The following is a 27,610-nucleotide window of genomic DNA, read 5'->3' as shown; positions in this document are numbered from 1 at the left end:
GCTTCAGATGCACTTGAACCTTCTGCGTAGTCCGTGCAAACTGTATGGTTTTGAAGCCAGCGTATCGGCAGTGAAACTTAATGAGGGATCAGACTCTTATTTCCAAGCATGGTTCAAATCCCATGGCAGACAGGTCCTAAAGTTGCTTAACTGGCTCTCTGCTGCAATCTGCATTGAAATCTCCAGTGCACCGGAGAAGGGATTTCATGAGGGGTCTCTCTCTCTCTCTCCCTCCCTCCTGCCCTCCAGGTTGGCTGACAAATGCCCCCCTTCAGACAGAGTCAATTGCAAGTGCTGGGGGCCAAGGTATCTCCTGTCTGGCCTCAGAGAATAAATGGCTTTCCAAATCTGAAGCCCTTCTGCCCCTTTCTCTTCCCCAACCTGGCCCCTAGGAGTCCTTAGAAAGTTGTGGCTCTGTGAAGCAGGAATTAATGGGTTGGGGTCAGTGCCTCGTCAAAATTAAAATAGCCACTGATCTTTGGTTGCCTGGCTTGAGGCACCCTTGCTCAGCACCTCTGAAAAAAGTGAGGTCCACCTTCCACTGACTCCAGTTCTGGGCGCTCAGCGTTTTGGCAATTCAACCAACGGTGCCTCCTGTTGGGCACCTGAAATCAGTAGCCCTTCCTGGAAAGGGTGCTCGGAATCTCCTTCCTGCAGGTTGTTCTGTAGGGGCCGCCCCTGAGGCTCTCAGAGCCCCGTGGCAGGCAGTGAGGCTCTGCACAGGCCCGGGGACCAACTTATGTGGCTCACGTTTCAGGAATAGGGTCTTGGGGGTCCTACCGAGCTCTCCCACTGAATCCCCATCACGTTCCTATCCTTACTCCAGCACTCTCGGGGTTAACTGCCTAGCTTCACCATTTCTGAGCACACTGATGTCTTAGTGCGCCCATAACTCCTGCGAGTGCCGCAACGCTCTGTGTGAATGGCCCTCTGTCTGGTCCAAGGTTGGGGTGGGGAGTGGTAGTGTCCCATAAACACCCCCTCCCCTCAGTGATAAGCTGCCAAAATCTTAACAACCGGTTTCCTCCTCACTCCCCCCCTGCCCCAGCTCACCTCCGCTCTGCCTCTGTCTCCCTGGGCCTAGCGCAAAACCACTACTTGCTTCTCAGTCCTCCCAGGCTTCCCGCGTGAACAGCTGATTTGCGGGAAGCAGGGCAGGGGTGTAATTCAGGGGTGGAGGCGGAGCGGAGGGGAGCTGGGAGGGGAGCTGCACCCACCAAATTTTCCCCGTGGGTGCTCCAGCCCCGGAGCCCCCACGGAGTTGGCACCTAAGGCACCACTTTTGGCCAGTTGTTAAACTTAGAAGCCCTTTTAGAACCGGTTCTAAAAGGGCTTCTAAGTTTAACAACCAGTTCCAGCGAACTGGCTCCAGCTCACCACTACCCCCCCGCCCCCATCCTTCCCAGAATCTGAAGCTAGAATAACCCGGGCTCTGCTCACAGGAGAAATCCAAGCACCTCGAGGTGGAACTGGACGAGGAGAGGAACACGGTGGAGCTGTTGACTGACCGGATTAACCGCACCAGAGACCAGGTAGGGGAATGTGCTCCAAAGGGAAGGGTTTGAAAACCACACCATAGCCCAGCTTCATCCAATAGGTTAATGGAGACCTGGCGTGGTGTGGGGAGGAAGGGGAGGGTGGGCACAGTGTCCCTGCAATGGGGGAGAGACTGAGGCCCCTGATATGGGGGGAAGAGGGGGCCAAAAAGGGAGTTTGGGGGAGAGGGAGGGATGCAAGGAGCCCCTGGGGTGTGCAATAAGGTTGGCTGACAGACTAGCAGGGCCCACACTTCTTGGCTTCTAAGTGCCCTGCGTTGTAAGCTCTCTGAAGCAGGGGCCATCGCTTCGTTCTGTGTCCGGTACAGCTCCGAGCACAGTGGAGTGCTGAGCCATGCCTGGGGCTCCTCGCTGCTGCTACTGCAATATGAACAATGACCAAATAACCCCTCCCTTTGCAGATGGGGAAACTGAGGCACAGAGGTGGGGACTTGCCCAGGAGCCCTGGTGCTCCAGCAACTAGACAGTGCCCTATGACGCTGATCCTCATTTATAATTGTTCAGCGTTCCTTTCCAAGCTAGCCTGTAACACAGCACGGAGCCCGCCGGGCGCAGAGTGCAGCCCTTAGCCTTGCTGATGCTACCGTAACTGCTTACTGGAAGCTCTCTGCTGTGGACAGACCTGCCAGAGGAACCGGGGCTTAGCTGTCTGGCTCTTGGTTCTCTCCTCCAATCTGTTCCCCAGCATCATGTCGGCGTGTGACTGAGGTAGACACTCTGTAGCGTCAGTTGCTTCCACGAAGGGCACTAAAGCAGAACTTCCCTCACTGCAACGGACACATACAAGTGCGCTATCCATGCCCAATAGGTGCTGTTATTTTAGTCCCGTTCAGACACCGTGATGCAGTGGCTAGGACACCCAGGCATCAGGAGTCCTGGATCCTTTTTCCTAGCTCTGTGACTGAATCCACTGTGCAATCATGAACGAATCCCTTCCCCTGCCTTTTTCCTCAGCTTCTCCATCTGCAGAACTGGTGAGGGGGGGGGTGGTGGGAGAATCTGGGTAGATTCATGTCTAAACTAAGTTTCATCCTCTCAAGCAACCTCTGACTAGGAGCTACTGCCTCTTGATTGTTCCTAGAAATATTTGCTCAGTGCGAGCTTTTTTTTATTTTTCTGCTTTCCCTGCCTCCTCCTATCCTTGCCAAATAGGCAAATACAGCAACGACTTAAGGCAAATATTCCCCATTCTTGCAGGGCTTCCCTGCTTCACAAACATGCTACTAGTTCTGACTGTTGGCTGTTGATGGAGCTCCTCTGAGCTCCTGCAGACATGGTCTCTATTGCTTTCCATCTAGCAATCTTAGCATCTCCTAAGAGTGCTCTGAAAACACGTTTGTAGCTTGAATCCCTGTAGTAACAAAACCCTCTAACATGTGCACAAAACATAAGAGATGGAGTCTCTTAAAAATAAAGAGCTCATGAGAAGCTCCAGCTGCCACCAGATGCTGCTCTTCTGCATTTTGCAAACTGCTCTGCCACTGGCATAAGTCCCCTTCCCATTATCCTGCTTGAATTATGGGTTCCTGCTGTAACTCGTTTCTGTGGTGGCCTTCGAATGCTCCCATCTCTACCTATGTTGCTGGTTTCTGAATCCAAATTGCAGAACCCTATGGACGCTGCAAGGGCATTTTGAATTGCAAGGTGATTATTTTAATGGCACAGAGAGAACAGGCTACATACAGGTGGAATGGTTTTCTTGGCTCTTAAATTTTCTGAACAGAATTCTCCTTTTGATCTATGGCTTATTAACTCTTATTAGAGCCAGACCTGGAAGCGCTGTGCAGGGAACATATTTTTGAATTGCAGTCTCTATTTTGTCTGTTCTCTAATTTCTGACGCATACAATCTGAAAGCCAGCTGTCAGCCCCAAGCCAGCTATTCTGTCGTGCTAAGCCATTAGTGGTCTATGGAGAAGTTGCAAAAAGTTTGGGGACTGCCTGCCTGTTAGACTCAGTGCTTCTTAGAGCAAGGTACAACCCTGGTGTACTCTCCAAGTAGCCAGTTATTCAGACTCTACATACCTGTTACTAAATGGTCCTAAATTCTCCATCGCATGCAGCTTAAGTTAAGACTGGATATCCCTTTCTCAGAGGTCTGCTCTAGCTTGGTACATTGGGTGAAGTTCTCTGGCCGGCGTTCATGTGCGACATCAGACTAGATCAGGGGTTCTCAAACTGGGGGTTGGGACCTCTCAGGGGATCACGAGGTTATTACATGACGGGTTGCGAGCTGTCAGCCTCCACCCCAAACACCGCTTTGCCTCCTGCATTTATAATGGTGTCAAATATATTTAAAAGTGTTTTTAATTTGTAAGGGGGGTCACACTCAGAGGCTGGCTATGTGAAAGGGGTCACCAGTTCAAAATCTTGAGAACCACTGGACTAGATCATAATGGTCCCTACTGGCCTTAACATTTACTAATCTGGGTGCTGTCAAAGTCTGAGCTCTGCATTTTCAGACTGGGAAAGTGAGGCACAGAAATGGGTTGCAATACCTGGATTGTAAGATCTTCGGGGCAGGGACTCTTTTCTTCTGTGTTCTGTGCAGCACCTTGTGCCATGTGAGGGCATGGCTAATATCCATCAGTAGGTGCAGGGGAGATGCACTGCTAATGCCCTGCAGACCACTGATGTCTTAAGAAAATTTATCCATGTGCAACAGCAGTAAGAGCCTAACTTCTCCTGCCAGGTCTTTCGGGTGTGTCTACATTAGAGTTGCCAACCCTCCAGGATTGGCCGGGAGTCTCCCAGAATATGCCTCAATCTCCTGGTGACTATTAAAGGCAATCTGGGAGATTTTAATAGGCCAAAGTCCGGTCAGCAGCACAGCAGGGCTAAGGCAGGATCCCTACCTGCCCTGGTGCTGCGCGGCTCCCGGAAACAGCCAATGGGTGGCTCCACGTGCTGCCCCTGCCCTGAGCGCCACCCATTGGTGCTGCGGAGCGGTGCCTGCAGGCAGGGGCAGTGTGCAGAGCTGCCTGGCCACCCCACAGCCTAGAAGCCAAATGTGCCAATCGCTTCCAAGAGCCACCCAAGGTAAATGCCGCCCAGCTGGAGCCTGCACCCTGAACCCTCTCTTGCACCCCAACTCCCGCCCGGAGCCCCCTCCCACACTCCAAACCCCTTGGCCCCAGCCCGGTGAAAGTGAGTGAGGGTGGGGGAGAGCGAGCAACTGAGGGAGGGGGGATGAAGCAAGTGGGGGTGTGGGGCCTCAGAGAAGGCGTGGTGCAGGGCGTGGCCTTGAGGAAAGGGCGGGGCAAGGGTATTTTGGGTTTGTGTGATTAGCTAGTTGGCAACCTTAGTCTACACTGCAGCTGGGACAGACTCGTGCTAACGGGGCATGGCCACTGCACTCAGAATAGCAGTGTGGACGTTGTGGCAGAGGTTCGGGCCAGTCCTCCAAGCTCAGACCCAGGGGCTAGAGAGTCCGCAGTGTTCACACAGCTGTTTGTAGAGCGCCAACAGGAGTCCGAACCTCCCAGCTGCAGTGTAGAACATCCCCGCATGGTCTCCGCTCACGTCAGCGAAAACGCCCGTTGGTTCGGCTATCCACACTGATCCTCCTCCGCCCTGCCTGGCAAAGGGAAGGGCATTGTTGGAAGGGGGCTGGCAGCAAGTCTCGCGCCTGACCTTGGCGAACGTTAAGAAAATAGAAAAGATCTGGCTGCTGAGTAAACAATGATCTAATCTCGCTAGGGATGAAACGTGCTGCAGCCTCTGCACAGTGTCTCGTACGCAATTAACCAGCATCAGGGACTCTGCCAAGCCATGATCTCAAGCTGGGCTGCACCCTGCTCTACATGCATCTCTTCCAGGTCCCTGGGTATTCATGGTTTCTCTAACTCACTGAACCCAGCTGTCGCAGCAGCATGCACGGCCGTGTGCTCACACCAGCCACGGGGAATGGATGGCAGCTGAGAATGGTTTCCCTTTTTAATGATGCTTTGTTCCGTCCCTGCCGCCGGTTGCCAATGCGGGCCTGCAACCCACCAAAGATTTATCCCCCTGAGGACCGCAAGTTTCAGTTGAAGACCTAGCACGGAGCAGTGGCTTAAGCAGGGTGGGCCTATGGGTGAGGGTTTGACGTCTTCCATGTCATGGCCTAGTGGCTGATCTAGATAGCCCAGCCTTCTAGTATCGGTTTGTAAAACAGGGATACGCCTTCTGTCCTGCTTACTCAGACCGAACTCTGAGGGGGGGACTTCGTACAGCGCCTGGCACAAAGGGGCCCTGGCACTGGCGGAGGCCCCCTGGCTGTTCTACAGAGAACTAGAATCTTCGTACAGTCGCTTTCAGCTCCCACGGAACCCACATTAATGTAATGGAACCACAGTGCCCGCTACTTGTCATGTTTTATGGGCCAGCCACTCCAGACTGCCACTGGTTTGACTCCATTGATCATGAGGGACGTGGGCTGAACTGAGAATTCGGCCCTGGCGCCTTTGATTTCCCCAAAAATGCCAATTGTGCCTAGCTTCTGTTGGCTTTGGGAACGTACAGCCCCCCTTGAAATGCAGTGCTGCCTCTAATCCTTACAGCCCTCCACAGGAAAGGCAGGCTACAAGTGGGGAAACTGAGGCACACCATGGGGAAGGGACTCGGGACGTGTGTAATAGCCAAGATTAGAACTCGGAAGTTCCTGAACTGTCCCACCAGTCCTCTGACTGGCTGTATCCATGAATGACCTCAGGAATCTTAGCCGTCTGCCAGGGAGAGAACTGCCACTGGCTGAGAGAAGACGCACCATTCTGACCAGAAATAACCCCTAAACAAAACCTACCTTCCTTCCTCCAGATTGACCAGCTGCGTGCAGAGCTGCTGCAGGAGCGCTCCAGCCGGCAGGACCTGGAGTGCGACAAGATCTCCCTGGAGAGGCAGGTAAGGCTGTGATCGGATGTGGGATTTGGACACCTCTTTCAATGCTGGCAGCCGGTGCTGCTTGGGATGTGCTGCTGCACGGCTCTGCCTCTCCTGGAGCTAGCCCTGCTGTCTGCTTGGGTAGCTAATGGCTGCTCTTGTGGTTTCTTGCAAATGCCGAGACGTCAAGGGGTTGCAAGTCTGCCCCCTCCCGCAAGTGACAACACTAGAAAATGTATTTAGACCAGCTTGCTCTTGTGACTTGGTTGATCATCTTGCTCTGATCCTGGAAAAGCTTCCTCACCCAGAGATCTATCTGGCGGTGGAAGGGTCCCCAAAGGAGAGGGGTGGAAGCCTCCTTTGCTTGGGAGTTTTAAAACTAGGCTGGAGAGAATGCTGCCCCAGGTGGGGAGTGGGGTCACCTGGAGCAATAGGTCTGCCCCATTGCTACTGCCCACAATGTGATGGTCTTAGCTCATCACCGGCATACTTTTTCTATGCAAGACCGACTCTACTGGTCCCGCTTGTTTTTCTTTATCAACAAAAGTCCCCCAACCCCTTCTACGCTATTTCACAGTCTCCCATGCCACCCCTACCCCCATCCCATAAAGCTGTCACCTCTCGTTAGCACCCTCAAAACCTGCGTCTGCAGTGACACCTCCTGTCTGGTGCTGTCAGGCCAGGACACCTGCTGAACTCTGCTTGTTCTGTTGTTTGATCCTCATGTTGCGTCCATTTCATCCACCTGGGGGAAGCAGCGACTCTGAAAAAGATCTGGGAGTCGTGGTGGGTGACCAGCTGAGTGTGAACTCCTGGTGTGATGCTGTCGCCAAAGGGCTAATGCAGTCCTGGGAGGCATAAATGGGGGAATCTCAGGTGGGAGTCGGGAGGTTATTTTACCTCTGTACGGAGCACTGATGCGACTCCTGCTGGAATCCTGTGTCCAGTTCTGGCACCCACAGTTCAAGGAGAATGCTGATAAATTGCAGAGGGGTCAGAGAAGAGCCACATGAACGATTAAAGGATTAGAAAACCTGCCTGAGAGTGATAGACTCAAAGAGCACAAACTAGGTAACTTAACAAAGAGGTTAAGGGGTGGCTAGATTAAAACACCCACATGGGGAACAAATATTTAATAATGGGCTCTTCAGTCTAGCAGAGAAAGGTCTAAGACGATCTAATGGCTGGACGTTGAAGCTAGACAAGTTCAGACTGGAAATAAGGTGTAAATTTTTAACAGGTGGGTAACTAACCACTGGAACAATTTACCAAGGGTCATGGTGGATTCTCCATCACTGACAACTTTTTGAATCAAGACTGGATGTTTTTCTAAAAGCTCTGCTCTGGGAATTATTTGGGGGCAGTTCTCTGGGTCATACAGGAGGTCAGACTAAGTGATCACCCTGGTCCCTTCTGGCCTTGCAATCTGTGACCTGTTGTGTCATTCTCGATATCTCAGTCTCAAGCTCTCTGCGGAAGGGATGGTCTGTCTGTATTGCTCGTCTGCCCAGCGTCTAACACAAAAAGGAACCCCGGTCAAGGATCAGGGGCCATGTTACCATAATAGAAACAATAAATATACGCTGTGGTCCCAGCCTGTCTATGCAAAGAAGAGTCTGTATCCCGGTCCTCTCTTCCCCCTCTCTCATCTGCATCCCAAAGTATGACTGTATGATTGGGGGCAGGAGGGGTAGCTCAGTGGTTTGAGCATTGGCCTGCTAAACCCAGGGTTGTGAGTTCAATCCTTGAGGGGGCCATTTAGGGATCTAGGGCAAAAATTGGGGATTGGTCCTGCTTTGAGCAGGGGGTTGGACTAGATGACCTCCTGAGGTCCCTTCCAACCCTGATAGTCTATGATTCTATGATCTCTATGCCAGATGCGACACAGTCCCTGCTCCAGTGGGCCCTGTTTGGTGTCTCTGGGAGCTACTGGAATATGAGCAGAAAAATGCTGCGAATGGCTGAAGTGTTTAACCTCCTTTCCAAGCAGGGACAGAGTCGGAGATCCTCAGGATTTCTTCTGGCAGCATCGTTGCGCCTCCTGCCAGCGGCTCTGTGATCCCTCCTGTGGCATTCCAAAGGCGGCTAGGATAATAAGGGGTGTCTCCTCTCCTAATCTTCACTCTTAATTTTCAGTTTATTGCACACACCCAGCTTGGGGGGGGCCCCAGGCGTGTTGCACCTTGGAGCTCTTAATGGACATGATTTTCTAATCCCCTGGAACTCCCATAAACCTCTCCCCGCCTGCAGGGGAGTGAGGCTAGCTGTGTGCCCTGGGAGGCTGAGAACCTTGGGCTTGGCCTAATTCTTAAAGGGGAAGCTGTAGCTCATGAAAGTTTATGCTCAAATAAATTGGTTAGTCTCTAAGGTGCCACAAGTCCTCCTTTTCTTTTTGTGGATACAGACTAACACGGCTGCTACTCTGAAACTTAAAGGGGAAGAGGAATTTATAGGTGAAATGCAGGGACTGTCGGCGAAAGGAGGGTGGGGAGTCCTAGATAGCAAAGCAGATCTCTGAGACAGCCAAAGCACTAAACTATCTGTGTGCCCAGCTAGGAGACTCGCTCCCAGCTGCAGCGTAATACAGTGCCCCAAACGGCCTTCAGTGGAAGCAAACTCTGCAGCAATCCATGGAGGTGTTGTACGAGCCTGTGCCACAAGGGACTGCCGGAGAGCAGCTGTGTAACTCTCTGCCCTGCCTTAACTCTGAGAATAACTGTCTGCTGTGTTTTGTCCAGCACTGTGACCCTCCCAAGGCCCCTGCCTCCCCCACAGCTGTGAGCCAGGGCATCTCGTTAGTGCTGCCTAGAACCCTGCAACAGAGCTCAAGCGTTAAGCTGTTGGGGTTTGTTCTTAACCTGGTTGCAAGGGTGCAGCGAGCTCTTGTTGCAGGTTGTCGTGCAGTTAATATTCTCAGGTCTCCTGGCTCCTTTGTAGATATGGAGATGGGGCCTCTATGGGCAGGCTGATGCCCTTTGCCTTTCCAGGAGAAGGGAGGCCCTGAGCTATTGGGGTCCAAGAGGCAGCTCTCTCCTGCCATCCCGGAATGCTGACCTCGCTGCCAGGAGCCGTTCCTGAAGGCAGGGAGAGGGAGGGCTTGGGGTGGGAGGCTTGTCACCTGCCATCCACAAGAAACTCTTGGGGTTTGAGTTCAGAGACTGGGACCTGGCTAGGCACAGAGCTGGAGTGGAGGCTGAGGTGCCGGTGGCTTTGTCTCTCTTCTGGATACTGAGGCTACCGGAGCTAAAGCTGCACCCAGGGCAGCTCTAACATGCACCTTGGCTGCAACAGGGCCCCATGTAGCAACATCGTCTAGCCGGAGGGCAGAGTTCTTTGCCCTCGCTCCTTCCTTCCTTAGACACGCTAGGGGGGATGTGGCACAGAGCATCTCCACCAGTCTTATGCTGGGGCAATCGGCAGTGGGGCTGGGCAGAAACACAGACCTGAGGTCTGCCGTCAGACGTCACTGGTGTGGTGCTCTGCTCTGTTCAATGTTGATAACAGTCGGCTGCGTGCGTGTGTTCCCTCTGTGTGCTGCCCTGGCTCTGCAGATTGCTGACGCAGCAGACCCCAAGAGAATCCCCAATGACCACGGACTCCAATAAGGTACCAAGACACCCGGCCAGGTTTATTGTCAAATGAAGCACAGGAATGGTTCCCCACATACACTACAGGACATAGTACGAATATGAGCCCCCGACAATGAACCAGCTAGTCCGTGGTGGGACACTCCACTGCCCCCTAGGCCGGACAAAGACAGCCCCTCAAGGGTGCATTCTGATACACGGGTACAAACAAGTTACACATCACTCCTGACGCATTGAGGTGCAACCCTTCTACGTAGCAAGGTACAACCCCTCTATGCAGTAAGGTGCCGCCTCTCACCTTGTTCATGTTGGTTCGAACAAAACAACTCTATCCATCATAGTATTCTTTTGCCCTTGTCTTTAGGATGAGTCAACCTGTTCCTTGTTATCTGTGTGGAATGTGCAAGTATCGGAGTGTTCTGGTACCGTCCTAGCATATGTTTATCTCTCTAGCATCCAGTGCCTTGTAGGTTTGTGTATTTTTGCAACATCAGCCCTTTCCTTGCCAGCTTCTGTGAGCCGGGCCTGCCTCCGGCTCACAGCTTAACTTTGCTTTATATTAGCAAAGTCTTGACCATTACTTTAGTTCAGGCCTCAGGCCTCATACCGGGCCTCTGATGTAAGGGTTTATGTTTCAGGGCTTCATCTTACTACAAGGCCCACATCTTCAGGGTCTATCTGCAGACCCAAACTGACTCATGGTTCAAATCCATTTGGAGTCCCAGAACTCATTGACCCGTGCTTTAGAGGAACCGGGCGACTTAAGACGAAATCGCGCCGATGCCTCCTGGACAGCTTTCCCTGCCGCGATGCACCTTAATTCGTAGATAGGCTCTTAATTCCAAAGTTCTTTAAAAAACGTGGTGGTAAACTACAGCCTGGACTGCTGTGAACATGCAGCAGCTACCTGCCCGGACTTGTGTTGCCAAATGCTCTGCTACACAAGCGTGTGCTGGCTCAAAAAAGCAAATCCTTCAAGCTGTTCTTGTTCTCTGCATGTAATTAACAGGGACAAAACAACACTCGGCTTGAGCTGCTGACTTCAGGTAGTGCAAAAAGTCACAAAGTTCCCTGCAGTGCATCAAGCTCATTCTTCAAAAGTTTTCAGCTTTATTTCTCCCTCCTGGACGTTGCCAGTTACCGAGGCGTGTTTAATATTGGCGTTGTCTCTGCTGTCGCTTCGTGTGGAGCAGGCTAGAGGAGCTCTGATGGCTCTTAGGGAAGGAGGTGAAGCTGGCAAATTTAGCTCTTTGGGCTGAGGAAGCTATTAAATACACTGGTCATTAATATCTGAGTTCTGCACTGGATTGTGTCCCCGCCAGGAGAGCTTTGGCTTGCTGCTAAACCTGTATCCGTACAGGACTGTGGGCAGGTAAACTCCATTCTGTGGGGGAGGTGTGCGGTTTTTCCTGCTGATTGTGATGGAGCATTGGGAGGAACAGCCTAAATGGAGATGTAAGCTATTCCCTGGCCTGTGATCCCCAGCCAGCATGTTCTGACAGCATTGGCTTTGCAGAGCGGGAGAACTGTCTTCACCTGTTTTGAGCGCTTGAATTCCACACACAGCTTTAAACTACGCTCAGTTGGGAACATTTTTAATGCAGGAAAAATGATTGCCATTATATAACCCTACGCATTAAGCTTCCTATTTGTGAAAGGGATTTCGCAGAGCGTGACTCACTGCCGAGGTTTACATAACGCTCCGTTCTTTCTCTGTTTGTTTATAAGGCCAACTTTCTCACTCTGCTGCTGGCTGTTGGTTTCTTGGGTGACTAATCAGGTGTAATTTCTCCCATCAGAACAAAGACCTGAAAAGCCGACTGGCCAGCTTGGAAGGCTTGCAGAAACCGAGCGCCAGTTTGTCTCAGCTGGAGTCGCGGATCCAGGAACTGCAGGATAAGCTGCAGGCAGAAGAGAGGTAAAAGATGTGGAAACAGTAATTGGACCTGGCCCCGTCTGGCAGAAGAGCACAAAGCACTCAATGCTAAGCCCTTGTCTAAACACAGGTTATATCGCTCTAACAGTATAGAGAGCTACAACCCTTCCCTTCACACCCCCCAGAGCGGATGCAGTTCGACCAGGATAGCTGTTCCTCTGTGGAAAGGAGAATAAGCTATACTGGTATAACTGTGTCCGCACTAGGGGTTGCACCAGTATAACCGTATCAGTAAAAATTCATCCCTGAACTGACAGCCAGCCTTAGTTTACACTGGAAAGTTTTACCAGTATAAGTGTCTCGGCCCCTCTGCACAGAGAGGGAGGGAATCGCCACCCCCAGTTTATAGATAGGGAAACTGAGGCATGCAACAGGCATGTGACTCCTCCGATGTCTGTAGCAGAGCTGGTATTGGTGTATAGGAATGCTTACCCACCCCCACCCCGACATGCACTACCCAGAAAGCTCAAGGGTCTTTGCACAGAACTGCAGTTTCAGGGGAGTGCATGGGTTCTCGCCCCATCTGTGCCCTGATCTTGCTTTGCAGCCTCAGGAAGGGGTTTCATTCGGTAATACTGGTGTTGCTCCATCGGACTTCACGCCCAGAATCCTCTCCATCCTGAGCCCCACTTCTCTCACTCGCGCCCCTTTTCAAAACAGACCTCGGCCTGATCTGCCTCCCAGGCACCTCCCCAGGCTTAATTTCGTAGTAACCACTTTCAGGAGAGCTCAGAGGTTGCGTAAGTGTCATAGATTCATAGATGTTTAGGTCAGAAGGGACCATTATGATCATCTAGCGTCAACAACATTCCCATGCAAAGTGGCGCGAGAATGTGCGGTTAACCCTTTAACTGGCACGTGCGAGTTCAGCAGCAGTCTGGTACCAAGCGTGGCAGCCTGGAACTGACTCCCGATCAATGTGGGTGTGGAGGAGGCTGTCTGCCATATCGAATCAGAAGCCTTTCTCCTAGCTGGCAGGAGAGGGCCAGTACCTCACTTACCTGTGCTTCTGGCTGGGTTTGAACTACCCTAGTGGCACGAGGCAGAATAACCAGCTGTGCGGACAGCCCCTGCTACAGGGCTCTCCACAGCAAGAGCAGCCGTTGCCAGGTTTAAAAAAATGGTGAAAAGAAAACCATCTATGCGGTGGGTCACACTCAGTTAATACCAATTTTTAAACTGATTTTAGCTAAACCGCTTCAACCCCCATGTGGATGCCCTGGTTTCAGTTTGAGCATTCCCCAATGTGAACGTTTTTTATTTAAAATGTAAATACATTGAAATCCGAGTGTTTTAACAGAATTTGGTTTAAAATAACCGCTGAAATGCATGTCTCTCACGTAGACAAGTCTCTAAAGACTGCCTGGTGGGGGGGGGGAGAGAGGGTGTGTCCCTATCTCAGACTAGAGTTTTAAAAACAGGCATTCCTAATTGGTGTAACTCACATGGCTGAATTGGCTCGTTGTTTGCTGCCTAGTGTTATGCAGTGGAAAAATACATCATCCAGAAGGTGTGGCACTGATCGTTGCTGTATAAAAGGGGACTGAGACACTCAGCCATCCACAGGCAACTCTTCTCCAGCTCAGGTTGGCATTGTCAGAGCCACCCCTCTTGGACGCTGACCTGTGTGCACAATAGGCTTGACTTGACGTAGTGCTTGGCATTGCGTAATAACCTTGTTGGTGGCGTCTGGGGGAAGCGTGCCCAGCACTATCTGCCTTGGAGCTGTCCCTGTTGTAGATAAACAGGGTGTCTGCTTCCAGGCGTGTCACCCTGGCACCCTGAACCAGAACTAAATCCTCGTGCACCCTTGTAATTTTTCTTGAGCCAAATCTAATTTTTGAAGGTAGCTCATCCCAGGTCATTGTGGGCACAAGTCATGCTGCCCTCAAAGGGCAGAGGGAAGGGGTGGCCTAGTGGTTAGGGTGCTGCACTGGGACTCAGAGGTTCTGGGTTCAAATCTCAGCTCTGTCTCTGACTGCTTGTGTGAGTTGCAGCTAGGCGCTTTATCTCTCTGGGTCTCAGTTTCCCTGTTCAGACTGTGAGCTCTCTGGGGTACGGGCTGTCTGTGCAGCACCCAGCACCAGAGTGGGCTCCAGTCTCAATAGGGGCTTCTGGGGGCCACCATAAGGTAAACTGATCCTGTGTGTGTCTGAGCGGAGCAGCGGCTGAGCTGTGCCCAATGTGCTTTCAGGGAAAAGAATGTCCTGGTGTCCTCAAACCGCAAACTGGAAAGGAAAGTGAAGGAGCTGACAATCCAGATCGACGACGAAAGGCAGCATGTGAATGACCAGAAGGACCAGGTGTGTAGATGACATTATATTGTCTTCCCCCCACCCCCAACCACCCCACACACTCTGACTCTTGGAGCTGCCCTGGGGCATCACTCTCATCCCTCCATTCTTGTCTTCCAATTTTTATTTGTTTAAATGGCTTCCACAGCCTCTGGCACCTGCTTGGCAGACAAATGGGGAAATCTCAGCCAAGTTGGCTCTGTGCAGCCGGAGAGGTGTAGGTGGGTGGGTGGGTGTGTGAGACCCTTTACACTGCTGATCCCAGCTCAGCTGCTGAATAGCACAGACTCTAGAACATCAGCTCTGTGTGTGTGTGTGTGTGTACACGCATGTGTGTTTGTTTGTACATGCGCTTTCAGACAGTGATTTGGCTCCAATTCAGGGCTGATCTCTCCTACTGGCCAATCCAATCTGGGTACCAATGGAAACCATGGGTCAGACCCACGGATCTGATCTTGGCTCATCTCCCACACATCTCCTCTCTGCTCCTTCACGCAGCATCTTTCTCCTCTTGGTGCAAGAGCCATCCCCCTTTCCAGCTGCAGCCACCCCATTCTCTCTGCCTCATCAAGCCCCTCCCGCCCCCCATCCTGATTACAGCCTAATATTTCGGTGTCTCCCCGTCTCATGTCCTTTTAGGGCATGTGGGGCAGGGTTTTGGGGGAAGACCCCATGCAGAATAGTCCTGTAGAAGCATTTTAAGAATCCGCTTCAGCTTCCTGGTCTCTGTTGCCACTCCATCTTGCCTAATTACAGCTGGTCTGCCATCATATCTCCCAAGCCTGCTCTTCGTTTTCGGTTCTCTGCTCCCCCCTTTGGCCTACTTGAGCTGCTCTCTTGGTGTTGGGGGCAGATCCTTTAGGTTCTACTGACAGTGCCTCTCCGTGGCTCACTGAGAACAAAACATGAGGGAACAAAAACACCCCTCTCGTTGCCTGACTAAACTGAGCCACTAGCCAAGATCTGCCTGCATACAGCATGTCTTGGGTGGCGTTCCCAGAGCCAGAAGCTTCCACACACAATACACTGGTAGGACAGTAGTTTGCATCTTCTCCACCCGGATTCCTTGTGGAGAAAGTCCTAATCACGCCTGGTTTCCTCAAGCTGTGGCTGATGCATGTGGCACAGTGGAGTGCGGATGGATCTATAGGAGTGTAAGGAGATAGGATAGCATCTGTCCATGGTGCAGAGGGAGCCTGCCCATGTACAGTAACTTAGAAGACTGTACGAATTCTGATCAGTATCTGAGCATCTTTATTTCTCCCCTTCCCTCCCACAAACCTCACTTCTGTCCATGGAGCTGACTCCATACTCAAACAAAAAAATCTTCCTGTCCTGGATGCTTCTTAACCCTCTAGAAGTCTCTCTTCCCTGCAGAGCTCACCTGGGCTCTTAGCCAGGTGTGGACCCTGGTCCCCCTCCCACAAAACCCTCTCACCCAAGTTTGGTGCTTCAGAATCCTAGAAGATTAGAGCTTGAAGAGACCTCGTGAGGTCATCTAGTCCAACCCCCTGCTCAAAGCAGGACCAACACCAACTAAATCATCCCAGGCAGGGCTTTGTCAAGGCAGGCCTTAAAAACCTCTAAGGATGGAGATTCCACCACCACCCTAGGTAACCCATTCCAGTGCTTCACCACCCTCCTAGTGAAAAAGTCTTTCCTAATATCCAACCTAGATCTTCCCCACTGCAACTTGAGACCATTGCTCCTTGTTCTGTCATCTGCCACCACTGAGAACAGCCGAGCTCCATCCTCTTTGGAACCCCCTTTCAGGTAGTTGAAGGCTGCTATCAAATCCCCCCTCACTCTTCTCTTCTGCAGACTGAAATAAGCCCAGTTCTCTCAGCCTCTCCTCATAAGTCATCTGCCCCAGCCCCCTAATAATTTTCATTGTCCCCACTGGATTTTGTCCAATTTGTCCACATCCCTTCTGTAGTGGGGGGCCCAAAACTGGATGCAATGCTCCAGATGTGGCCTCACCAGTGCCAAATAGAGGGGAATAATCACTTCCCTGGATCTGCTGGCAATGCTCCTACTAATGCAGCCCAATATGCCATTGGCCTTCTTGGCAACAAGACTGACTCATATCCAGCTTCTCATCCACCGTAATCCCTGGTCCTTTTCTCAGGAACTGCTGCTTAGCCAGTTGGTCCCCACCCTGTAGCAGTGCCTGGGATTCTTCCATCCTAAGTTCAGGACTCTGCACTTCTTGTTGTTGAACCTCATCAGATTTCTTTTAGCCCAATCCTCCAATTTGTGTAGGTCACTCTGGACCCTATCCCTTCCCTTCAGACTATCTACCTCTCCCCCCAGCTTAGTGTCATTCGCAGACTTGCTGAGGGTGCAATCCATCCCATCATCCAGATAATTAATGAAGATGTTGAACAAAACCCGCCCCAGGACAGACCCCTGTGGCACTCCACTTGATGTCTAGCTGCTAACTAGACATCGAGCCATTGATCAACTACTCGTTGAGCCTGACAATCGACCTGTATAGTCCATTCATCCAATCCATACTTTTTTGACTTGATGGTAAGAATACTGTGGGAGACCGTATCAAAAGCTTTGCTAAAGTAAAGATATATCACATCCGCTGTTTTCCTCATAGCCACACAGCCAGTTATCTCATCATAGAAGGCAATCAGGTTAGTCAGGCATGGCTTGTCCTTGGTGAATCCATGTTGACTGTTCCTGATCACCTTCCTCTCCTCCAAGTGCTTCAAAATGGATTCCTTGAAGACCTGCTCCATGACTTTTCCAGTCTGCTTTTCTGAAGTCCAGGGTCCGTATTCTGCTGCTCTCCTTTTGTCAGGATCCTGAACTCTACCATCTCGGGGTCACTGCTGCCCTGGTTGCCACCCACTTCTACTTCCCCTACCAATTCTTTCCTGTTTGTGAGCAGCAGGTCAAGAGGAAGACGGACCCTAGTTGGTTCCTCCAGCACTTGCACCAGGAAGTTGTCCCCAACACTCTCCAGAAACTTCTTGGATTGTCTGTGCATTGCTGTATTGCTCTCCCAGCAGATGTCAGGGTGATCATGCCGGCCTGGGTGCGGGTGAGGGCTCAGGTTCCACTTCGAAATGAGGATGCAGGCTGTACGCCTGATAGTGCTGACAGACCTCCACTGCCTTCCCACAATTCCCCCCACATTCCCCCCTATGCCCAGAAGGCCAGACAAGTTCTCCCACAATTCACTGGGAAAGAATCTAGAGCAGCTCCGCTCGCCGCAGAGCTAAGGACTGTGGGATGTGCCCCTGCGAGTCCTAGTGTGTCTAGGCTCTTATCCTGCTCGCAACCTCCAGAGGGGGCTGAGCATGGCTGGTTCCCGGCTTGCTCTGGCCTCCTTCAGCACCAGGACACTGCTGTGGCTGTGAATGGCTCTTGCTGCTAGCAGAGGCCCGGAGCGTCCTGGGGCAGGAGGAGAGGGGTAGAGGTGGGGGTGAGGTCCCTCCAGCACTGCCCTGGATGTCCGGATCTAGGTGGCATCCTCCCAGCGCCACAAGCCAACATGCCCCTCCCCTTACGCCCCCATTGCTCTGCCCCGCGCAGCTAAGCCTACGCGTCAAGGCGCTCAAGCGCCAGATGGACGAGGCCGAGGAGGAGATTGAGCGCCTGGAAAGTGCCAGGAAGAAAGCGCAGCGGGAGCTGGAGGAGCAGCACGAACTCAACGAGCAGCTGCAGAATCGCGTCAAAGCCCTGGAGAAGGAGGCCTGGTAGGCAGTGGGTGCGGTGGGTGGTCAGGTGTGTCCCAACTGTGTGCTGCAGAATCCCCTCCTTAGCCTGGTGTCCTAGGGGTCCCCACAGGTAAGGGGCTCCTGGAACAATACGCATCCCAACTTAGCTCTTCTCCGTACCAGTCTCCCTATGCGGCCGGCTGAAGCCCTAGCTCATCTTCCAGCAGAAATGTGACCATAGAAAACTCCCCCTTGAGGAATAATCGCAGGCTGCCTGTCCCCTGCCCTCCTTCCAGCCCTGTAGCTAGGCATAGCTCTGTGCTGGGCGCGCCGAGGAAGATCTGCTCTTGGAGAGCAGGAATCTGGTCTAAGCGACCTCCCTGAAGCAGAGCGGCAGTGTGCCCATAATCTAAGCCATGCTCCAGTGCCCTAGCGAGGGTCGTTCACACTGAGCCTGCGGCTAAGGGAAGTCCGTAGCGCGGTGTGCAGGGATAGTCAAACAATCCTGCCCCGGTCCCGCTGAGAGTCAAGCGAAGGCTGGGCACTGACCTGCCCCAGCTCCATGGAAGTCTCAGCCCAGCAGGCTTGGAACGGTTCCTTTCTGGAATTTCATTGATCTTTTCATCTCATTGCTGCCCTCTAACACAGTGTTTGGGGTGCAGGGTGTCCAATCAGGGCTGTGGGCAGATGGGAGCTCCTGATTTAGAGCAGGGATCTCCCGTTGCTCTAGGCCCTAGTGGGAATCAGCCAGCCGGGGACAGAGAGCAGGGTCAGGTAACCGCAGCCATTCACTGGCTCGTCCTCTTCCCACCCAGGCGCAAGGCCACCCGCTCAGCTGCAGAGGCCTCCCTGGACGACGACCGCCTGAGCTCGGACGAGGAGTTTGACAGCGCCTACGGCCCATCCTCCATCGCCTCGCTGCTGACGGAGGGGAACCTGCAGACCAGCTCGTGCTAGCAGCTAGCGTGGGTCGTTAACTGGCTCCTGGGGTGCGCCCTTTTCCCCACAGTCAGAACTACTTCGGGCTCCTTGAGAGGCAGGTGCAGGGCGTCATTCCACGGGGGAGCGTCCCCTATCCACTGACGTTCCAGTCCCTTTAGGAGGAAAAACAACACCCTGGAGGCCAGCGATCCTTGGATTGGAGTTGGCTGACACATGCGTCCTTTCCAAAAAGCAGCTAACTGGAGAGGAGCCAGGAGCAGAAGAACTGAGAACAATGTGCAGGAAGGTTTTCTGCTTAAATTGGGAGGGAGGGTGGGGCAGAATTGGGTGTTAAGATCCCCAGAAAATTCTATTTAATCTGTTTTTCTCTGTGATTCTCAGGGCACTGCTTAAATTCCAGATGTTTCGTATCTTAACCAAATGTTTGTCTGTATACTGGGGGTGGGGGGTGGAAACAGATGTGCAATAAGGCAGGATGATATTCTGTGGCTCATAAACAAGAGGTGAACCTGTCTCTTCAGGCACCGTGGGAGTTCACTTTTCTCTGCCAGAAGGGGAAGCGTGGTAGGTTACCGTCAGCAACCAGAGTCTGAGGAGACGGTCCGGGTGTGTGGGAAAGCTGGGTTCTGCTCTGAGAGTGTCTTTAATGTCTACAGACAACCTCATGGAGTCCTGGGTCTAAAATCCAGCGGCTGCTTTTTCCAGGACTTTTGCAGCTTTCATTTCCTCACGCCCTGTTAAAGAGAAATTCCTGGCCAGCCCATCAATCCGTGGGGCCTACGTGCTGCTCTTCCCTTCTCTTCATTCTTTGTGAGCACGTGGCTGCGCTGAAGGATGGCTCTGACTTCGTAATGACAGAGGATGGGGAGTGGGAGCCTCAGGCTTGCGAAACTCTATGGGGCTAGTGTGCTTCACAAGGGACTCTGTTGGCACATTTTTGGCCCTTTCTGTTGGCCCTGCTCTGGGGGAGGAGGCCAAGGATGGGGATGTAGGTCAGGAAAAGTTTTGAGATCGCCCAGGTTGACTGGGACCTCAAGGGTTCATGGCCTGTGTGAGAGGAAGTGGTGGGTCTCGGTCCAGTCCCCAGCTGTCAGTGACATTACACTAATCCCGTCGCAGCTGGCCCATGGAGGAAGAAGTAAAACAGGTTTTGGAATAGCTGAGATTTTTATCTGACATGATAGCACTTTGTTGTTGAAACTAATGAGCATGAGAGCTTGCCTCCACTTGTCTGAGCCGAGCGATCAATCACGAAATGAGGCATGACCCTGGGGGTCCATCCAGGGCAGGGCTGCCTGGCCATCCTGTCCACATTCTGCTGTCCTGTATAAAGGGACATCCAGCCTCCAGGGCTGTCTCCAATGCAATTAATAACAAACACCTGGGGTCTGCCTGCTGGGGGCCCCTCCTATCTTGCACCTCTCCAGCAGTTTCTCGCGTCTGTTTTTTGGCAATAAACCAGCCAGGGAAAGCAAACCCCTGCCTTTGGAAGCACGTGTGCTGCGGATGTTAATGAAAAGCAGGGGCTGTACTGGCCTTGATGGGCTGAGCAGCCAAATTCTCTCACCTTCAAGCTCCTCCATGTCCCCAAACGCTGCTCCTGCTTCACTCACCCAGCTGCAGTTGTAATCAGTGGAGTGTGAGCTGGGCTGGGCTGTAATGCATCCAGCCTATTCAGAGAGGAAAGAACAATACTGGGCCAGCCCTGCTTGAGACCTATGTATCCTTGAAACGAACCTGCCTTTCAGCTCCCATTGAGCCTCGTTTTGTAGCTGAATTTGCACCTGTTCCTAAAGTGCTGCTTTATAGATTGGGAACATATGTGGGGCGAGGGAGCGTTTCCACTGAGTGTGTGACACCCCCCTCCCCCCCGCTTCTGTTGTGGGTTGAGCTGCTAACATCTCAGTCTCCCTCTGTTACCTTTTTAAACTTCACCAGCTCAGGGGTTTCAGAGCAATTTGAAAGTCAGGCCTTGACCGTTGTGCCTTAATGGGGAGTGTCCAGTGGGGGAAACTTAGTCCAGTGAATTTCTGCTTGGAAGCGGACTTGGGGGTAGAACATTTAAACATGCCTATGTTTTAAAATAACCCGATTTAACATGCACATGCCCCCTGCCTGAGGCAGCAAGAGACAGGAGCAGGGGTGGGGAGGTGACAAATACACCGTGATGCTCGGTCTGAGCTCAAGAGCTAACAAAAATCCCCAATGCCCAAATATAGCCATTGCCTTGTCTTGCATGATTTCAGCTTCCACTAGTGTTCACGCCCTTCTGCTCCCAACAGGGGCCTTGCTTGCTTGCGCTGCCTTGCTCGGCATGCTGCCCTAGAGCAGGTCTCCGTAGCCACGCGGATGAGACGGTGCTTTGGATGCTTGTTTTTTGTCCTGATGTTTGGTTCGAACGTCTGCAGCTATGGGCCTGGCAGTTCGCAAAACGCCATGGGAACAGCAAGTCCTCGGAGTTCTCATCTGCTCCATGGCAGTGTGCTGGTCACGCAGCCCAGAGAGCCACTCTGAGGCTTGCTTGGACCATTTAAATAGCTGCCCCTAATTGGGACCTCCCAAAGCTGCTGATCTAGATGTAAAAGGTGTTTGGCTCTAGCGTTTCCAGGCGAACATCTCCCCCCCGAAAACAAACACACTCAGTAGATAAATTCTGCAAGATGCATCTCAGGTCATCGACAAGCCAGTGCTGTCACCTTCTCCTGGGATGCAGTGGTTCAGAGACACCTTTGCAATCTCTCAACCTACCCCAACCAGCTCCAGCTCTCCACCATGAGGCTTTGGGGAGGAATCTGCTCAGGGAGCCAAGTTTTTTCTTGTTTAGAGGCTGCCGCCACTGAGGAAGAGCAGGTGAATCAAGGCTTGACTTACGAATCAAGGCTACATCGTCTGCTGGCGTGAAGGGGAGTAGCTCCATTGCCGTGGATGGAAGACCGCAGATCTGCACCAGCTGAGCATCGAACCCCAGCTTTCAAACAGCTGGATTTTCAGCTGATCTTGGTGGGTTGGGTCTCTTTCTCTCTGGATTTTGATTGGGACTCTTCACACTGGGCACTTAATAATTGAAACAAAGTTTCCTTGTTAAAACACCCACAGATGGGTGGGGGGAATCTTCCCCCCACACACACACACAGCCTACCCCCCTAAAAAGCCCTGGATGGGTGCAGCTGTATCATGACGACAGCCTGAACCTGTTATGCTCTGTGACTGTAGGAATGTGCCCATTGCAAAGGAGCTGGAGCGAAGGTTTCACTAACCAGGTTGCCATCCACACCTTTTGAGGGCTGTCCTGTTTCACTCTCCATCTGCAGGGCCTGGGTGGGTTTCGTTGCAGGCAGCCCCCGCCTTCTGCGCCTGGCTTTGCTCCTCCTCCAAACCCGCCTGATCTGGAGGGGGCTGCAGAGAGGGAGCTAACCAAGAGCATTTCTCCAGAGCTGGCCAGCCTCTGGATCCCAGGGTAGTCTCCCTAGACAGCAGATGCCTCATCGGGGCTCTATTGGTGGATGCAGAGACCCACCCCTTGCACTGTTAACGGGCAAGCTGCTCAGTGAAGCAGCAGCTTCAAAAGGGAGGTTGTAGGGGTGGAATGAGGAGATGGAATTTAAGGTTCCCTTCCCCCACCAGCCGTCAAAGTAATGGGACGTGAGACTCTCGAGAAACAGCCATAGATGAGCTGTGTGGCTCATGGAGCAAGAAGATGGTCCTCCCAGCAGAGTTTTGGGGTTTGTTTTGTTTTTGTTTTTGTTTTTTTGAGATCTAACATACCTCCCACTTCAGGAGCCTGATGGGAGCCAGCCCTGCTTCAGAGCTGCTAAGGGACTCCCGGACGTTCATTACAGACCCTAGCAGCAGGCGTGGGTGTGGCTGGTTGGAGTGAGTGACACTAGGCCGGGACCAGCTTAGTGCTGGAATTTCCCCCCTCCCTCTGCTGTAAATGCAGAACAACCACCTGGAAGTCAGTGACGCTTCTCCCAGGGCTGCCCTAGTAACGGGCCCATTGATACTCTGCCGCAGCGAGAGCCAAGGAGCTGCAGAATTGTGTGGTCCGATTGTCACCCCGCAATGTGCGTGGGGATCCCGCAGCAGCTGGGGCACCGTTTCCCCCTCTTCTGCCTGGTCAGTGAGGACTGAGCAAGGCTGGGCCTTGCCTTCCAGCTGGCTCTGTGGCTCTATACACCAAGAGGATGTTTCGCTGCCAAGCTGGACCAATTTTCTTGTGGGCCCCAGGCTTTGCCCTCCTGGCAGTTGAATCAGACACAAGCCACCTACATGTCCCCCCCAAGAAACGTGCAGGGATGAGCCTGGGTTACGGGTGGTCTCCACAGGCTGTTCTGCAGAGGCTGGGCCAGAGGGAGGGAGGGAGGGGGAATCCTTGCTGAGATCTCCTGCGAGGATAACTTGCTTTTTTAAAATAAAACCCGATGTAAGAGGAATTTGAGACAAGGGAGGGGAAGGATGATTCAAGTCCCATGCTAATAGCGTTTATTGCAGAGTGGCTTTCATGCCCCTGTGGATTCTGATTGCTTGTATAGCAGCATATGAGAGAGATGATCTGATTATTATGTAACTTTGTTTTCCTCTTGCATATGCCCTTCAACTTGTATTTTAAAATTAAAAGTTTATACATGCTGAAGCTAATCTCATTGCAGTTTTCCCCTGCATCTCGTATTTATTTTTGTTTGTGTTGTACTAGGAGCCCCAGTCATGGAACAAGACCGCAGGGCGCTAGGCGCTGTACAAACACAGAACAAAAATACAGTCACTTCCCCAAAGAGCTGACAATCTAAGTATCAAATGAGACAACAGGTGGAGATGGACAAATGAGGGCACACAAGGACACAAATACCTTGCAGCGTCAACATTTAAAACAATTTTATTGTAACAGCATTTCAAAGTTTTGGCCCAAGGGTGGGGGCATGGGGCCATCATTTGAGCTCCCCGCCTCAGGTGCCAAAATGTTGTGGGCCAGCCCTGGCACACATTATTATTGAGGGTTATCAAGTGCTAATTAACTTAGTTGATCTGAATGGCTGTGTTCACCGTGATGCAGTGGTGAGCTCAAGTCCGACCTGTCCTGGCCACTTTATCCCTGGTGTAACAGTGCTCACTTTAAGGGACTTACAGCAGGGGCATGTCACTTACAGAGCTGAATTGGTCCCGTAACTGGGGAAACAAACGTATCTGAACTGCAAAGAGATAATGAACAAATTCCCTGCTGTTACATCCTATCAGTAACCAAACAGCCCCCCTGAAAATAGCAGTTCTCTGCCCCTCTCCTTTCACTGGAGGAAGGTCTGTTTGCATTGAGATAGCACCTAGGAACACCAGGGATGAACCAGGACCCAGTAGGTGCTGTACTCCCATAGGAAAAGACCCTTCCAGTCTCACTGTGTTCTGCACAATCTAATGATTCGCATTTCACAGCCGGGGATGCTGATGCAAGGTCTTCAATGCAATGGTGCATTCCTGCTACTCCACTCCAGTGAGAGCAACCATCTTGCGAAACACCTCTGGAGCCAGGCAGAGTGACCGGCTTAGCAGCTGATGGGTCATTGGGATCCGGTTACAGCGGGAGTTACCACTGTGTTACTAGCTTGAGCATCTACAGCCCTGGACCTTCAACCCCTACCCCCTACAAGTAGGCTAGTTGAAGTTTAAAGTGCCACTTAAATGGGGCTTGAGATTTTTGTGTGGGGCTAGGAGTTGGACTGGGGGAGTATTCGAGCTGTATCGTGAGCAAATGCAGAAGCTGAAGCAAAGCGTTTCTCTTCAGTTTATTACAGTAGCATGTAGGAATCCCAGTCAGGGCCCTGTGACGATGCACGGACAAAGACTTTCAATAAGCCAAACGTGGGGTTAGTGCCGCCAAATTCAGGAACATCCTTTCTGGATTATGAAAATCTTGAACTCCCTGTTTTTTACAGAACTTCAGTTTTACCAGATCACTCAGATCTTGGACACAGTAACACTTAAATTAAACTCTTCTGGGGAGAGTCAGAGAGATCAAACTGCACATAGCAGCTGTGAGTGACCTCTCTTAATACCCAACTGCAGTGATGAGGGTCAGATAAGAACTCCCATAGGGCAGAATCTCTAACTCCTGGTCTTGTGCTTTCACCCTATGTCTGTCCTTCCTCTGGCTAGCAAAGGAAGCTGCCTTTAGCTAGAAAATGGACTTTGTATGAAGACTAGTGGATCACGGAAGAAAAGGCCAAGTGTTTAATTCTTACACCCTACCTCCATAAAAGAGAAAGTTAACCCTACAGCCATGATGAAAAAGGTGTGGAAAATGGGTAAGGAAGGTTGTGTTGGATCAACCAGCATTTATTCCAAAGGGTGATGTGCTTTACCTGAGATAATCGCCCATGTTTCTTTGGAGCAAATATTGCCATCCGTTTCACTGTGTGCAGAAATGTCCATTTCTCTTCCCTTTGGAAAAATCCCCCACTCCTGAGAAAACGATTGTTGAATCCCATAGGCAGTGGGACAGCAAGGGAGGGTCAACACAAAGGTTGATGTCATGAGGGAAATTGCAGCTGTTTCTCCATTGGCTCATTGCTGCTACCGACCTTTTTGCTAATTGCAGAACAAACCCTGTTTACTTTTCCACAGGTGTGAGTGCTTTGTTGTTGTTTTTTAAATTGCCAAGGGCCTTTTATAGCAGCCAGCAGTCAAGGTACAGCTCAACCCATCCTCTGAATGCCCAAACTCTGTTGTGTTGGGTGGAGATGGTGCAGAGAATAAAGTGAACTGTCAAGCTGTAAGTCCCCTGTTATGATAATTGGGTCTACAAATTTACCTTATCTGTAAGATCAATTGGAAAAAGTATATGAAAGTTCATCAGCTGTTACAATAACCTCTAACAACAGATGGCGATGGAAAAGAGGTCAAGTTGTTTTTCATAATAAATGTAATAAACAGATGCAAGAGAATTAGTGCAGGCAAAAAACTAGCCCTGCTGATATTCTTCAATGAGTCGGTTGAAATCGTGCTTGGTAAAAACAGAAGACTTGGGACTGGAAATTAATGAACCAGAATTAGTGTGTTGGATATTAGGCCTAATGGGTGGACAAAATCGTGAGGGGATGGGCTGTTCCACACACTCCGTGCTTAAAGAAAAGATGGAAGTTAACCGAGGTCGGCACGGCACGGCCCCCAGGGTTAACGGTTAAGGTCCAGTTAAGCCTAATGTTTGCAGGATAAACTTTGACATCCCTCATGTGGGACGCAGGATCAGGGTGGTCAGCGCAAACTGCAATGTTGAATTGGTGGATGGAGATGGCTGAAAATGAGGCCCAAATAGCCAGTGCTCTGCGTTCAGTGGGAAACCCTTTTTTCATGTGGATGTCTATTTCCTCAAAGGGGCCTTCTGAAAGCTACTGCCCGTCCTGGCTGTTGGGGTTGGTTTAATGGAGCTTCCTTGACAGCTCGTGGGGGCAATGGATGGGGGCTCAGGAACCCTGGATTCTATGTTCCTAGCTCTGCCACTGATTTGCCTTGTGACCCTCGGCACATCCCTTCTCCTCCCACCTTGTGTCTGGCTGGTCTATTTAGACTGTACGCTCTGCAGGGCCTGTCGCTCACTAGGTTTATGTGTAGCACCCAGCACAGTGGAGGGGGCTTCCAGCTGCTGCAGTGATTCACATCACGCATCAGGTCTATCTGAGCTGCAACCCACTCTCCCTCCCTTCATCAGATCCCTGTTCGCAGCATCACCAGGAGCAGCAGCAGGGAGTTAGCTGGGCGTTTACATTTCGATTCCTAGTAAAGGGTCAGCATTGACTGGAACTAGGACCATAGGCGTCAACTTCTCCTGGCACCAGTGGGGTGCTTGACACCCCCCCCGGCTCCTCCCCAACTCTGCCCCTGCCCCCATTCCAACCCCTTCCCCAAAGTCCCCACCCCAACTCTGCCCCCTCCCTGCCCCTATTGGATCCCTTCCCCAAATCCTGCCCCAGCCCCACCTCTTCCCCGCCTCCTCCCCTAAGTGTGCCGAAGTTCTGCTCCTCCCCGCTCCCTCCCACAGCATCTTATGCTGCAAAACAGCTGTTTCACAGCAGCAAGCGCTGGGAGGAGGCGCCGGTGAGCTGGGGTGGGGCAGGCAGCTGCCGGTGGGAGCAGAACACCCCACCAATTTTTCCCCATTGGTGCTCCAGCCCCGGAGCACCCAAGGAGTCAGCACCTAGGACTAGGACAGAGGTAGAGGACTGTGCAACTGCCGATAGCAGCAGCCCTACATTGGGTGCTTTGGAAAGGCTCCCGCCTAGCCGCGGATTTGCATAAGGCAGGTGCTTCCCCCTCCCTGAGCTGTTCTCGGTGTTTATCTCTAGTCATGGGATTTAATCAAACACACTCCACCTACAGCAGATCAGGCCCTGGCTCTCCTGGCTGATAGCCATTCACCCCCTCACCTGCTCCGCATTAGCAAGAGGGATGTGGCAGGGACCTTGGTTTTAAAGTGCTGACTTGCAACTCCAGGCACCAGGGCTCAATGCCTGTCTCTGCCACAAGCTCCCCACGTGTCCCTGATAAAATCACTTGAACCTCTCCAGGCTGCTGCTCCCCAACTAGAAAATAAGGCTGCAGATCCTTCTTGTCTAACTGGATTGCAAGCTCTTCAGGGTAGGGACCGGCCCTCACTCTATACATGCCCTGAACACAGTATGAGTGGGCCTTAAGGTACTACTGTCCTGCAACTAATGGACTAGTGTAGAGGAAAGAAAATGAATGTGGGACAAGCAAAACTCAATAATAACGGGGGA

The 27,610-nt window shown here is 51.8% G+C and overlaps 1 protein-coding gene across 2 annotated transcripts in view; it reads left to right on the top strand.

Moving 5' to 3' along the window:
* CGN (cingulin) overlaps nt 1-23,481 on the top strand; it is a 65,436-nt gene extending 41,955 nt beyond the window's left edge. For both annotated transcript variants that reach the window (XM_084614122.1, XM_084614121.1), the window contains exons 16-21: nt 1,443-1,532; nt 6,353-6,436; nt 11,802-11,920; nt 14,133-14,241; nt 17,782-17,945; nt 18,722-23,481. In XM_084614122.1, coding sequence (XP_084470248.1) covers nt 1,443-1,532; nt 6,353-6,436; nt 11,802-11,920; nt 14,133-14,241; nt 17,782-17,945; nt 18,722-18,863 — 708 coding nt within the window. In that variant the 3' untranslated portion in view covers nt 18,864-23,481. The remainder of the gene's footprint in view (nt 1-1,442; nt 1,533-6,352; nt 6,437-11,801; nt 11,921-14,132; nt 14,242-17,781; nt 17,946-18,721) is intronic.
* Nucleotides 23,482-27,610: the final 4,129 nt, after the last annotated feature.

The sequence above is a fragment of the Lepidochelys olivacea genome (assembly GCF_965140295.1).
Source record: "Lepidochelys olivacea isolate rLepOli2 genome assembly, chromosome: 24".
Lineage (NCBI taxonomy): Eukaryota > Metazoa > Chordata > Testudines > Cheloniidae > Lepidochelys > Lepidochelys olivacea.
This window is presented reverse-complemented; position numbering and strand designations above follow the sequence as displayed.